This window comes from Sinocyclocheilus grahami, unplaced genomic scaffold (assembly GCF_001515645.1).
Source record: "Sinocyclocheilus grahami isolate Dianchi unplaced genomic scaffold, SAMN03320097.WGS_v1.1 scaffold1544.1, whole genome shotgun sequence".
NCBI lineage: Eukaryota > Metazoa > Chordata > Actinopteri > Cypriniformes > Cyprinidae > Sinocyclocheilus > Sinocyclocheilus grahami.
Genome location: NW_015506723.1, coordinates 3,650 through 15,926, shown reverse-complemented (window position 1 = coordinate 15,926; position 12,277 = coordinate 3,650). Strand labels below are relative to the sequence as shown.

General features: G+C 37.3%; 1 protein-coding gene across 1 annotated transcript in view; it reads right to left on the bottom strand.

The window, feature by feature from the left end:
• Positions 1-3,422, bottom strand: part of LOC107571055 (attractin-like protein 1) — a 176,083-nt gene extending 172,661 nt beyond the window's left edge. Inside the window, exons 1-3 of the mRNA XM_016257333.1 lie at positions 3,401-3,422; positions 1,343-1,427; positions 891-1,102 (exon numbers count right to left, since the gene is read on the bottom strand). Coding sequence (XP_016112819.1) covers positions 891-1,102; positions 1,343-1,427; positions 3,401-3,422 — 319 coding nt within the window. The remainder of the gene's footprint in view (positions 1-890; positions 1,103-1,342; positions 1,428-3,400) is intronic.
• Positions 3,423-12,277: the final 8,855 nt, after the last annotated feature.

Sequence of the window (12,277 nt, the reverse complement as noted above, 5' to 3'; positions counted from 1 at the left end):
TGGGGTAATTTTGGTCAGCCGGCCACTCCTGGGAAGGTTCTCCACTGTTCCATGTTTTTGCCATTTGTGAATAATGGCTCTCACTGTGGTTCGCTGGAGTCCCAAAGCTTTAGAAATGGCTTTATAACCTTTTCCAGACTGATAGATCTCAATTACTTTCTTTCTCATTTGTTTCTGAATTTCTTTGGATCTCGGCATGATGTCTAGCTTTTGAGGATCTTTAGGTCTACCTCACTTTGTCAGGCAGGTCCTATTTAAGAGATTTCTTGATTGCGAACAGGTGTGGCAGTAATCAGGCCTGGGTGTGGCTAGATAAATTGAACTCAGGTGTGATAAACCACAGTTTTAACAGGGGGGCAAACACTTCTTCACACAGGGACATGTAGTTTTGGATTTTGTTTTCCCTTGTTGGAAACACAACAACTGCATGTTGTGTTCAATTGTGTTCTCTTTGACTAATATTTCAATTTGTTTGATGATCTGAAACATTAAAGTGTGACATGCAAAAAATAAGAAATCAGGAAGGGGGCCAACACTTTTTCACACCACTGTATAAAGACTAAACTGCTTAACTTTAGTCCTGCCATTCTAGGTAACTGGTTTCTTACAATGCTGTGCTACTCAGATCAATATTACATATCCATTTATACATATATTTATGTTAAATAGCCTTGTAGTAGGTGGAATAATTTAGTCAACCACAAAATAAACCCCTTCAGGGTGAAGCAAGACCCACTTTCACTGACTCCTTCGAATTAGAAATACATTTTGTGTGACTGTATGATGAAACATGCCTCTAAAACAGGTCACAATACCTCCATAATTGACCATAAAAGTAATTCTGTGTAGCCGGGGTTTTAACATAAGCTTTTAAAATGATAAGTTCTTACAGGTGCGTGCAGGACAGAAAGAGGCAGGCACACTGTCATTAGCATGGCTGGAGTCCCAAGGTACACAGCGTTCCTCAATCCAGACACAGCGAACACCAGGACCAGAGCTCTGACAAAGACCCACCTCGAGGAAGGCCTCACAGTTGGCAGGCTTATACACAAGCACATCGTTCAGGATCACACCAGAGAAACCACCAAAAACGTACATTGAGCTGAGGGGAAGAGAAAACACAGACCTTTTCTGTTTGTATTTTAAACTGTTTGTCTAGCCAAAACATCTTTCCAAAGGAAATGAGAGGATAAGGCCACAAATTCAAGTGAATTTTTTTTTTCCGACACAAGATGAGTTGCTTAACTAAATGAATTTCAGTGGAAAAAAGTAACCTGGGTACAGGAAGAGTACATATACTGATGGTATCAACACATGGAAAGAGACCACATTAAGAACTTACCCATTGCTGACAACTGCTGTGTGTCCAAAACGGTTGACATCACGATGAAGATTGAGATTCAGAAGAACTGTCCACTCATCACATGCTGCAAAGCACACACGCAAATAAAGTAAAAGAAAAGCAGAATTGAAAATAGCATGCTATTGGATCAACAGAGAGCATTATAATACCATTATAAAACGTTACCTCAACATCAACTTAATTTACAATTTAAAACAAGTGTTTTATATTTTAAAATATAATTTATTCCTGTGGTGGCAACGTTGAATTTTCAGCAGCCATTGGTGGAAACCGTGATATAATTTTCTCATAATTTTTTGATGAATAAAAAGTTCAAATTATATATTAAAAAAAAAATTTTTGTAACATTATAAATGTTTTTACTGTCACTTTTGATGAATGTAATGCATCCTTGCTGAATAAAAGTATTAATTATAAAAAAGCAAATATTGTGATTACCTTTGCCATCATCTAACACCACTTTAATCTCTAAAAAAAACTAAGAATTTAATAACAACATTAAAATGACAATTTTATACTGTACATTATAATGTTCTAATGTCTAAACACACTTGTAGGATTTAAATTAACTGATTTTTTTTTTAGACAATACAGCTTATCTATATCAGCCAGAATAATAATATCAGTGCAGAAATATTGTAATCATCAGGAGTGAAAGCCATAGCAGCAGTGTACACCATACTCTATGTAAACCAAACCTTTTTACTGACACAGACTTCTGTCTGTTTTGAGTTGTAGGTGTTTGTCCAGGTTACATGAGCTCTTTAGCATATGTTTCTCCCGGGCTGCCAGATCGGACACACTCTCAGCTCGTTACACACTCTTTAATTTAGTAATTAGCTGCTCTCATGGTCAGTTAATCAGCAAGGAGAGAAAACCAAAGACTCTCTTTACATTCTACAAGCTTTTTCCTAGTAAATGCATTAATGTGCATATACACAATACATATGCAGTCAGATGTGTCAAGAAAACATACAGTATATATACACACTGTTAACAACCCCTTGTGCACAGATGTTTTGTAATATGTGATTCTTATATAAGAAAACAACAATATACAGATCACGCGAAGAAGTGAGAAACAGAGAGAAAGAACTGTCACATCTCACAGCCTCCCTACAGCACCACTAACGACAGCACCAGAGATTAACGCCACACATTACATGCGCTCAAGCACAGCACTACATCACATAGATACCCCAACACAACAACATATTGCAGTTCTATCTAGTGATAGTGAACAAAGATGTCTTTATGGCTGCAAACAAGAAAAATAAACCACTGAATATTGAAGAACTTGTCTTAGATATTCAGAGCTGCTGATGTCAAAAGAACATTTTACATTTCACCCCATTTTTACTCTGTCACTACAACAAAAAAGAAATACATACACACTAAAACTACCATCCAAAAATTAACTGTAGGTAAAATATTAAAAAGTTTTTGAAAGAAAATTATGCTCTTATGCTTAGCAAATTGATTTTATATTGCATATAAAAACAACAATGTAAAATACTATTACAATTTAAAATCACATTCTTTTAATGGAATTTATTCCTGTGATGGCAAAGCTGAATTTTTAGCAGCCAGAAATGTGTGTAATATGCTGATTTGGTGCTCAAGAAACATTTCTTATTATTATTAATGCTGAAAACAGTTGTGCTGCTTAATATTTATTTGGAAACCATGATTAATTTTTTTCAGGGTTCTTTGATTAGAAATATTTTGTAACATTATAAATGTCCTCTTGCTGAATAGAAGTAAAAATTTCTTTAAAATCTTACTGATCATGTCAGTCTTCAGGTGCCCATAGTCCAAACTGAACTGACTAGCATCAGATAAAGAGATTCAAAAGCCATCACACACTTTCTTAGTCAACACAGACTGCCATGGCATTACTATGTAAATCTGACATTTACCCCTTCAATAAATCTGGTCCAAACCTCTACAGATCTAAAGATGACACTCATATTCTCTCAAATGGTAAAACCGCTCCTGATAGTCATCGTTGGCTCTGCCTAGATTTCATTTCCTCACAGGATATTGGCCCAACTCCCATCGTTAATGTACAGGAGACAAAGAAACAGAGCGAAGAAACACTGGATGACAGGAGCAGATAGAGCAGAGGTAGAGAACAGGAGATGCAGTAGGAAGGAAATCAAACCCATTTTAATTGCAAGCCTAATAAAATATGTTTTTGTGCCGAGGCAATCTGCTACCTAGTCTGTTGATTGTATTAAAACAAAAGGTCTGTGCTGGGAAAAAAAAGAAAAAAAAACACATGCTTCACAACGCCTCTCAGCCAGAGAGCTCAAATTTTAATTAGGGTTCATTTTCCCTGAATCTAATTAGAGGTACGAGAGTGGGGGAAGACATTGCAAGAGGGTACTCAAATGAAAACTGCTTTCTGTGTCATTCTGAATTCAGTCTCTCATTGTGAGAAAAACTGCATAAAAAAAGAGCTAATAATGTCCCTTCTCTCTCCTCAAACGTTGAGGCAGAGTAAAAAGAAAAAGAAAGAAAGAGAAATCAATGGAGAGATGGAGTGTGCTCTTGAGCAAAAAGAGGTGAGCATGGTTGAGGACAGGACAGGGAACTTGCCACACAAGTGGCAATTAAATAACATTAAAAAGCTCATTAACGCAAATGAAAGAAGAGAAAATTAAGGCCCAATTTGCATTCTACAGACTAAAAGTATATAAATATACAAAAGCATGTTGCAGGTGATGGGAAAGCACTGCATACTTTATTGTGTGTAGTACATATACTGGTCAATACTATACCACCTGTAGCATTGACCATCTTATCACACTGTGTTTGTTTGCATGTCATGCATCAAGCTAAATTATTATTATCAAAATGTTATACTACATTCCACATACTATTATTTGGCAAGCATTATTCTTCATTTAATACTGTTTAGGATAATATGCTAATTGAGTTGTAGCCAACATGAAAGGTTATTTTGGATATATGACAAAGTCAGCCTGAATATTGACAACATTTCAGACATTAGCATAAAGGATTACATGACAACATTTCAGTCTTGTTTATTAATGAGGATGTCAGAATATGACTTAATTAATGCTGAAAACACCCAGTGAACAGTTGTGACCAAAAACCTAAGATGGTATGGCTTTCACCCAAGACGCCACTGAGATCATAGCAATAGAAACAATAGTACAAAACTGAAGAGAAAATTATGTTTTGACTTTAAGACATTAACCAAAACAAACTTATTAACAACTTATTTAATGTCTTGCATTTCACTTGAACACCGTGCTATATTTATGGTGTGGCCAGCCAAATCTTAAACCTGAATATTACAAAACTGCTTCTTTACAGCCTAAGGGACAGAAGACTTTAATTTGATTTCCTGGGTTGGCATCATATGCACTCTTTTATTGCAGTTTTACTTTACTGTTTTTAAAAGTTTTTTTGATTTGACAACACACTTTAAAAGTAATAAAAACTCAAAGTTCTTATTTATTTATCTTTAAGTTTTATGGAACAAATATATTTTAGGAAACATATAAACGGTCTAGTGTTGCCCCAAAAATAACTTGTCTTTTACAGGTTTTAAACAGTTTTGTTAAGTTATGTGTACTGTGTTATATTAATCTTATCTTAATTAATGAAATTGAGTAACCAATACTTAAATTAATAGTTAACCAAAAAAAGAAAATGTCCTCCCTAAGGCCATTCAAGCTCTATCAGCTTTTTGGACTACCATTCAGTTTTATGTCAAATAAAATCTATAATCATAACCTATAATCGTTATACAAAGTTGTAGTAAGCTACAGCACAAATGTGATGAACTACTTTGCTTGCAAAGTTTGAGGTAATTGGTTTCCACAGGTTTTTTAAGTCATTTCAACCTTAAATAAATAAAGAATTTAGAAAAGTACCAGCTGCAGTAAAAAAGCCGGTTTACATAGAAGTGCAATTCAAAAAGAACAATCACTGCACTCAATGCAAACATAATCATTCCAACAAACAGTCATTTAAATACAAACAGCATTTTACACTGTATAAAGTCAAGAAAATATTTCTTGACATAATTTCAGTGTGTTCCATAACACTGCAGCAGGTTGGAAAGGTCGCCCTCTGTATCATCAGCAGGAAGAACAGAAGACCAACAGTTATGAGCAACTCCAGGAAGCCTGGTGGAGAACAGAAAATGGCCTAATCTGCTACTTTAATGATTTAAGTGAGTGGAGCAGATTTTAGGCCAGTGCTTTAGTGGTAGTGATGGATATGTGGACAGACCAGTATGTGTAAAGTCAGTCAAGGCTTTCCAAGCGAACTTGTGCAATCAGACAAAGTGGCTTGAGCACACAGAGCCAACTTAAGACTCAAGCCAAAAAAGACCACTCCCTAAGACCAGAAGAGCCAGCACAATCCACTTAAGCTGCAAAATACTGCGCAAACATACTGCAGTAGAGTGGCGCCAGGTGGAAGTGATAGTTGCCAGTCTACTGTTACTGAAGTATGAAAGACTGTGGGAGGAATTCTCTAAGAACGAGCGCAATCTCTTACTTGTTCTCATCCATTCTCTCACCCTCCCCTGGCTCCACAACCTCCTTGTCTAAGGTACTGTAAAATGTATTCATAAAATAACAGACACCATCTGGCCTGCTGGCATTCACTGCTTTTTATGAGGATTCAATGATGGCTAAATATTACTGTCAGCACTGAAAGGAACACTTTAAATCATTCACTGATATTCCTTTTAAATGTCCACCATTCAAAAACCCACATTAGCCAAAGTTGCCAAAGGCCATAGTAAACCTATAGCGTGTACATCAAGCTCCACCGGGGCAATGTAAGCTGTAGAGAATATCAAACAACAGTCGTAAAATTCATTGTTGGCTTGCAGAAAATGGCTGAAATAAGTTGTGTGTTAATTGCCTTTGGTGTTTAATATTTCAAGGTAAGTGCAAAGTAAAACATGCCGTGCACTCTTTGTTATCCATATCAGCCCATTATAAATGATTATTTAAAGTGTTGTCAACGTTTACAGTGCCGACTCTGCAGAAGAAATTTTTGTGAACTTGAAAAGCAAGCAAAAATAATTTCATAGGGTTTTTTTTAAAGCTCTGGAACACAGCACCACCCAATGAGTGAAGAAATGACTGCATACCACCAGATACCTTCAGACAGATGCCTATGGCCAGATATTATACCACAGAGGTCAAAGGTTTCAGAAGCAATCCATCACAGAGGTCCTGCCTTAAGAAAGGTCATACTGAGGCTATCTGTAAGCCTACGTTAACAGCCCCTCAGCTGCATGTGTGCTTACAGATTTACAAATGATCTGCATGACTGCAGCAACACACTCACACGCTGTGCCAAAACCTAGCGAGCTGCCTTGCTGTACTGTATGCAGCCTACATAGGCAGCTCCCTTCTAACTGCCCAAAGTATACTCCGTTTTATAGCATAGTATGTGCACAGCCTGATTTTTCTAACCGTGTATACTCTCTACACTCAGCTAGCAAATGCACCTTGATTTTTTCTGCTAATTAGTTAGTACACAAGGTGGCAACACTAAGGAAACTGATGAGATGCTAAATTTCTGCAAAATTATATTATGTTGCTTCTTGCATGTTTTGTGACACTTTCGAAGTGAAATGTCAAGTGAGTGGCACTTAAAGCATGTTCAATTTTATCTGAAACGGATGAACATGACTGTGTAAAGGTTTTATTACATTGGTTGTTGTACGTATTATGGAAGTTCAAAAATAAAATGTCTAGTGAGTGGCGGTAAAAGTTAAATTGTCTATGTTGATGAAGATAATATACCACCTACATTAAACTTAGCTGATAGTGTTAGCAAAAGCAAACATGAGAACACCACATTTGCTGAAGCAACCATGCCATTTCAGCTTGTTTCTACAAGTTTATCTCTTTTATCTCAGTGCTGTACCAGGTGAGCTACCGAGCAAGTTTACTGCATCAGAAAAGCTGTACATATGGAGCTGGTTATGTAATGCCAACGTCAAAATGTATCAGTTAACAAATCATGCACTATGGTAAAAGTGTTTAAAGATCATAACATAGTACTGTGCAAAGAACCACGCAAAATAAGTCTTTATTAATAAATAATCTGCCCCTGTAATTAACATTTGTGTGAAAGTTGTTTGTGTTGTACTACCACTAGTGTTTATTTCATTTGGAAGCTGCAGTGAATTGTATGTATAGGTAATCTTTTGAGTTTTACAAAAATGTAGACAGAGGAACATTTTCCCAATGAGCCTAGGTTGGCATTTAGGTTTCAAAAACAGTGTGCTATATTTGGGTTTTTACATTGATTTAAGTCTCACAGGCTTAAAGTACAGCATAACATAGTAACAGTTATTGGTTTGTTTCAAGGGAGACATGATGTAATAATAACTGAACAGTAAGAAATTCTGATTATTTTAGTAACTGTTTTTACGTTTACGTTTAGTCATTTTGCAGATGCTTTTATCCAAAGCGACTTACAGTTGGGGAATGCATAAAGCGATTCTTCTTAAAGAGGCAGTCTGACACAGGAAGTGTTTGTGATACCAAGTTTTAGGCATTGTTCAGATAAATACAAGCTAGACAGGGAAGGAATAAATGAAGAGAAAGACAAAGTTTTTTTTTTTTTAGGATGAAGTAAAGTAGTGTCGAAAGAGACGAGTTTTCAGCTGTCGCTTGAAAATTGTCAGGGATTCAGCATTCCGGATAGGGGTGGGAAGATCATTCCACCAGCCAGGAATGGTGAACGAGAATGTTCTGGAAAGTGATTTTGAGACTCTCTGTGATGGTACCACGAGGCGTCGCTCACTAGCGGATCTCAGACTTCTGGAGGGGATGTAGATTCGTAGTAGTGAGTGGAAGTAGGCGGGTGCTGAGCTTGTGGCTGTTCTATATGCAAGCATCAATGTATTGAACTTGATGCGAGCCTCAACCGGTAGCCAGTGCAAGGAGATAAAGAGAGGTGTAACATGGGCTCGTTAAAGACCAGTCATGCCACTGCATTCTGAATCATTTGTAGAGGTTTGATTGTGCTTGATGGTCCAGCCAGAAGAGCATTGCAGTAGTCCAGCCTAGAAATGACAAGGGCCTGGACAAGAAGTTGTGCAGCATGCAGCATGCTTAATTTTTTAATTAACTAAAAATAGCTATTCGGTTAAGAATCGGACTACTCTGGTCACGCTGAATGTTTTTGATCCTCTAAAAAGAACCTGCTCATAAAAGTTATTTATTTGTGAATCTGACTAAACGGGCTGCACTGTATGGTTTTGAGTCAATAAAAAAGGGCTCCTAAGAATCATCCATTCTTAAATCAGACTACACTGTTCGTATTATATGTTTTTGATTCATTAAAAAAGAATTGTTCATTGTTCAAGAATCGGACTACACTTGTCATGGTGATTCTTTTAATCTTCTAAAAACAACCCGCTGAAATTGAAAGTGATGTGTAGACAGAATGTGCTCTGCATTTAACCCATCCAAGTGCACACACACAGCAGTGAGTAGTGAACACACACACACACGCAGCACCCAGGGAGCAGTTAGGGGTTCGGTGCCTTGCTCAAAGGTCTCATCTCAGTCATGGTATTGAGGATGGAACAGAGTGCTGGTTATTCACCTACAATCCCTGCCGGTACCGAGACTCGAACCTGTGACCTTTGGGTTACAAGTCGGACTCTCTAACCATTAGGCCATGACTGCCCCACAAACAGTGTCTCTGACCGGAAATCATACCCGGGCCGCCGCTGCGAGAGCTCTGAATCCTAACCACTAGACAACCAGGAATAATGTTCACTCATTATTCAGACTAAACAGGCCTTGCTGTATAATTTTGATTTACTAAAAAGAACCAGCTCTTAAGAGTCAGTTGTTTATGAATCAGACTGCACATGGATATATTGTATGTTTTTGATTCACTAAAAAGCGTCATTCGTTCCAGAATCAGACTAGACAGCTCACACTAAATGTTTCTGATCCTCTAAAAACAACCAGCTCATAAAAGTTCTTCTTTTGTGAATCTTGCCTTTTTCTGCAAGCGTCTGATTTCGCTCCCTTGGTGACGTGGCAAAGGGATCTCATTATAATATTACCGCCCCATAATCTGTAAGTTTCCACCCATGGCACCATCGTTTTGATTTTGCAAGCGTTGTGTAATGCCATGGCGAAAGTTTGAGCAAAACATGCTAACTGTTCTGCCTTTGGCTGCACAGAACACTATTTACAGTCCCAGCCTCAGAGGAGTCAAGAGAGCAGTGGATTTATTGATTTATTTAATGTATATTGCTGCTGCTACACAGATCTAAAATAAACATGCAATTTATTTCCCAGCTGTTTACCTTCACAGACATAACCGACTGTTTTTGTAACTTGTGTGTTTTTAACATTAACTTGTGTGTATATGAGAACTTAGTTTAGTACTCACATGCTGTGACAGTCACTTTCTGTCCGTGTGCTTCGGTAGTGTACGCTCAGAAAACGTATATCAGAAGTCTCAGAGGAGTCAAGAGAGCAGTGGATTTATTGATTTATTTAATGTATATTGCTGCTGCTACACAGATCTAAAATAAACATGCAATTTATTTCCCAGCTGTTTACCTTCACAGACATAACCGACTGTTTTTGTAACTTGTGTGTTTTTAACATTAACTTGTGTGTATATGAGAACTTAGTTTAGTACTCACATGCTGTGACAGTCACTTTCTGTCCGTGTGCTTCGGTTGTGTACGCTCAGAAAACGTATATCAGAAGTTTAAGCTAATATGGTTTAAAACGCATGATTTCAGCGCGATAAACATGATAATCAGAACCAAAACAGATGTTTTTAGCAGATACGAGCTGTAAAGGCGCAGCTCTATTCTGGAAAAGAAGGGGGGGGGGAGCAGCAGCTCATTTGCATTTAAAGAAACAGGCCCGAAAAACAGCGTGTTTCTGCTTCCACTCAAAATAGGCATTTTCAAAATGATATAATAAATTATCTGTGGAGTATTTTGAGCTGAAACTTCACAGACACATTCTGGGGACACCAGAGACTTATATTACATATTGTAAAAAGGGGCATAATATGTCTCCTTTAAACTGTTCTCTAAAGTTCTAACTTCAAAAAGGCACAATGGGTTCCTAAATTCTTTCACCACATCTCTCTTTCTCTTTCCATCTCATGTGTCGTCTCTGCTTCGACCTCATTGTGTTTGTATGTGTGAGAATAAGCACTCTGTCACTCTGCATCCACTCAGCACTCCTCACTACACTCTGTCAAACACCCCAAGCCCTGTAAGCGAAGCATTGTTTGATGCATTGTGCAGCTCCTTTCACTTACTTTGCCAATCAAAAGCCAGAGAGTGAGGAACGCACAGTCAGACTTGTGTGTGTGTGTGTGCAGGTGAGAGATCCTTGCATTTAAGGGTAAGAGAGCTTTTAGAGACGGGTTTCACCACCAGGCCAAGCAAAGAGACAGTAAAGGCAAAAGAAAAAAAACTGGCATGTTTCTCTTTTTTTAATGTCTTCCATCTGCGAGCACAGAAGACAGTGACATAATGTTCTCATTAGAATGTTATATACACAACATTCCCAATCATAGTTATTAATGTTGTGCACTGCTGTTTGAGCTGCGTGCGCTGAGCTAAAGACGATCACCGGTAAACTGAAGTGCTCTTTTAACTTAACCAAACGCATTCTATATGAGATAAATCAGATATACATCAAATAAACACAATATTACAACGTACAATTGCACAAAAGGCTGCAAACGAACAGCACGCATCTGAAGTGTCTCTGAAGAAAATAATGCATTATTTATCGGCTTTAAGATATCGGACAAATTTTCTTATCAGGCCGATACCGATAACAGAAAAAATTAGCATTTATCGGCCGATACCGATATGGTGGCCGATATATCGTGCATCCCTATATTACACAGTACTTTTTAAATTACATTTTAACAATACACATGTACATATAAATTTCCATGTAACACAGAAAACAAGAACAAAAACGCCATCGAGAAAAGAGAAAGAAAAAAATATTCTCAGTATTTTTCATTAACATACAGTATCACCTCTTTTCCTAGTCTTCTATTAACACCTTTCAACCATGTTTGAAGAACAATCTGAAAGGTACTCAAACTTTTCTTTCAGCCAACCGCTTGTATTTGGTGCACAAATACTTTTCCAATTTAAAGAAATAAGCCGTTTTGCTTGAAGAATACATATATTTACAAATATATATTCCTTCTTTTTCAACTTGATCTCCTTAGGATATAAATGAAAATAAAAAGAATAAAGGTGACAGTGGAATGTTAAAACCAAGGATCTTCTCTATCATCCCTTTAACACCTTTCCAACATATTACTCAGTTCTTAAAGGGGTCCTATTATGCTCTTTTATTTACTTTTATTATATAGTCTTGATTTTGTTTTGGGGGTGTACTAGAACATGCTCTCATGCTTGGTGGTTCGAAAAACGCATTATTTTTAACATAATTTACATTATTAAAATACCTTTCTCCCCAGCCTGGCACAAACGGCTCTGATGAAGGTCTGCCTTCCGAAAAACAAAATGTGTTGTGATTGGTTAGCCGTGCGCTTGCCTCAAAAAAGGGCTTACAATGACTTACAAAGATAAATAACAGCTACAAGTGTATGCACTACCGCAAGCACTATATAGGATAAGTCACTATACAGGATTTACCCTATTATACTTTATCGACACAAATTGATAGGTGAAACAACAAACAGCCACCCACAAATAGTCTATAAACAAAGCATTAGGCTGTCTTTGAGTTCACATGAACAACGGTTAACGTAAAGTTACTCGTCGTCAGGCTACAGAAGAATACCATAATTCCTCCGTTCAATTAGGCCTAAGACATTGAGAGTCACTATATTTTTTCTACGAATCGTTGAGTTAACGTACTA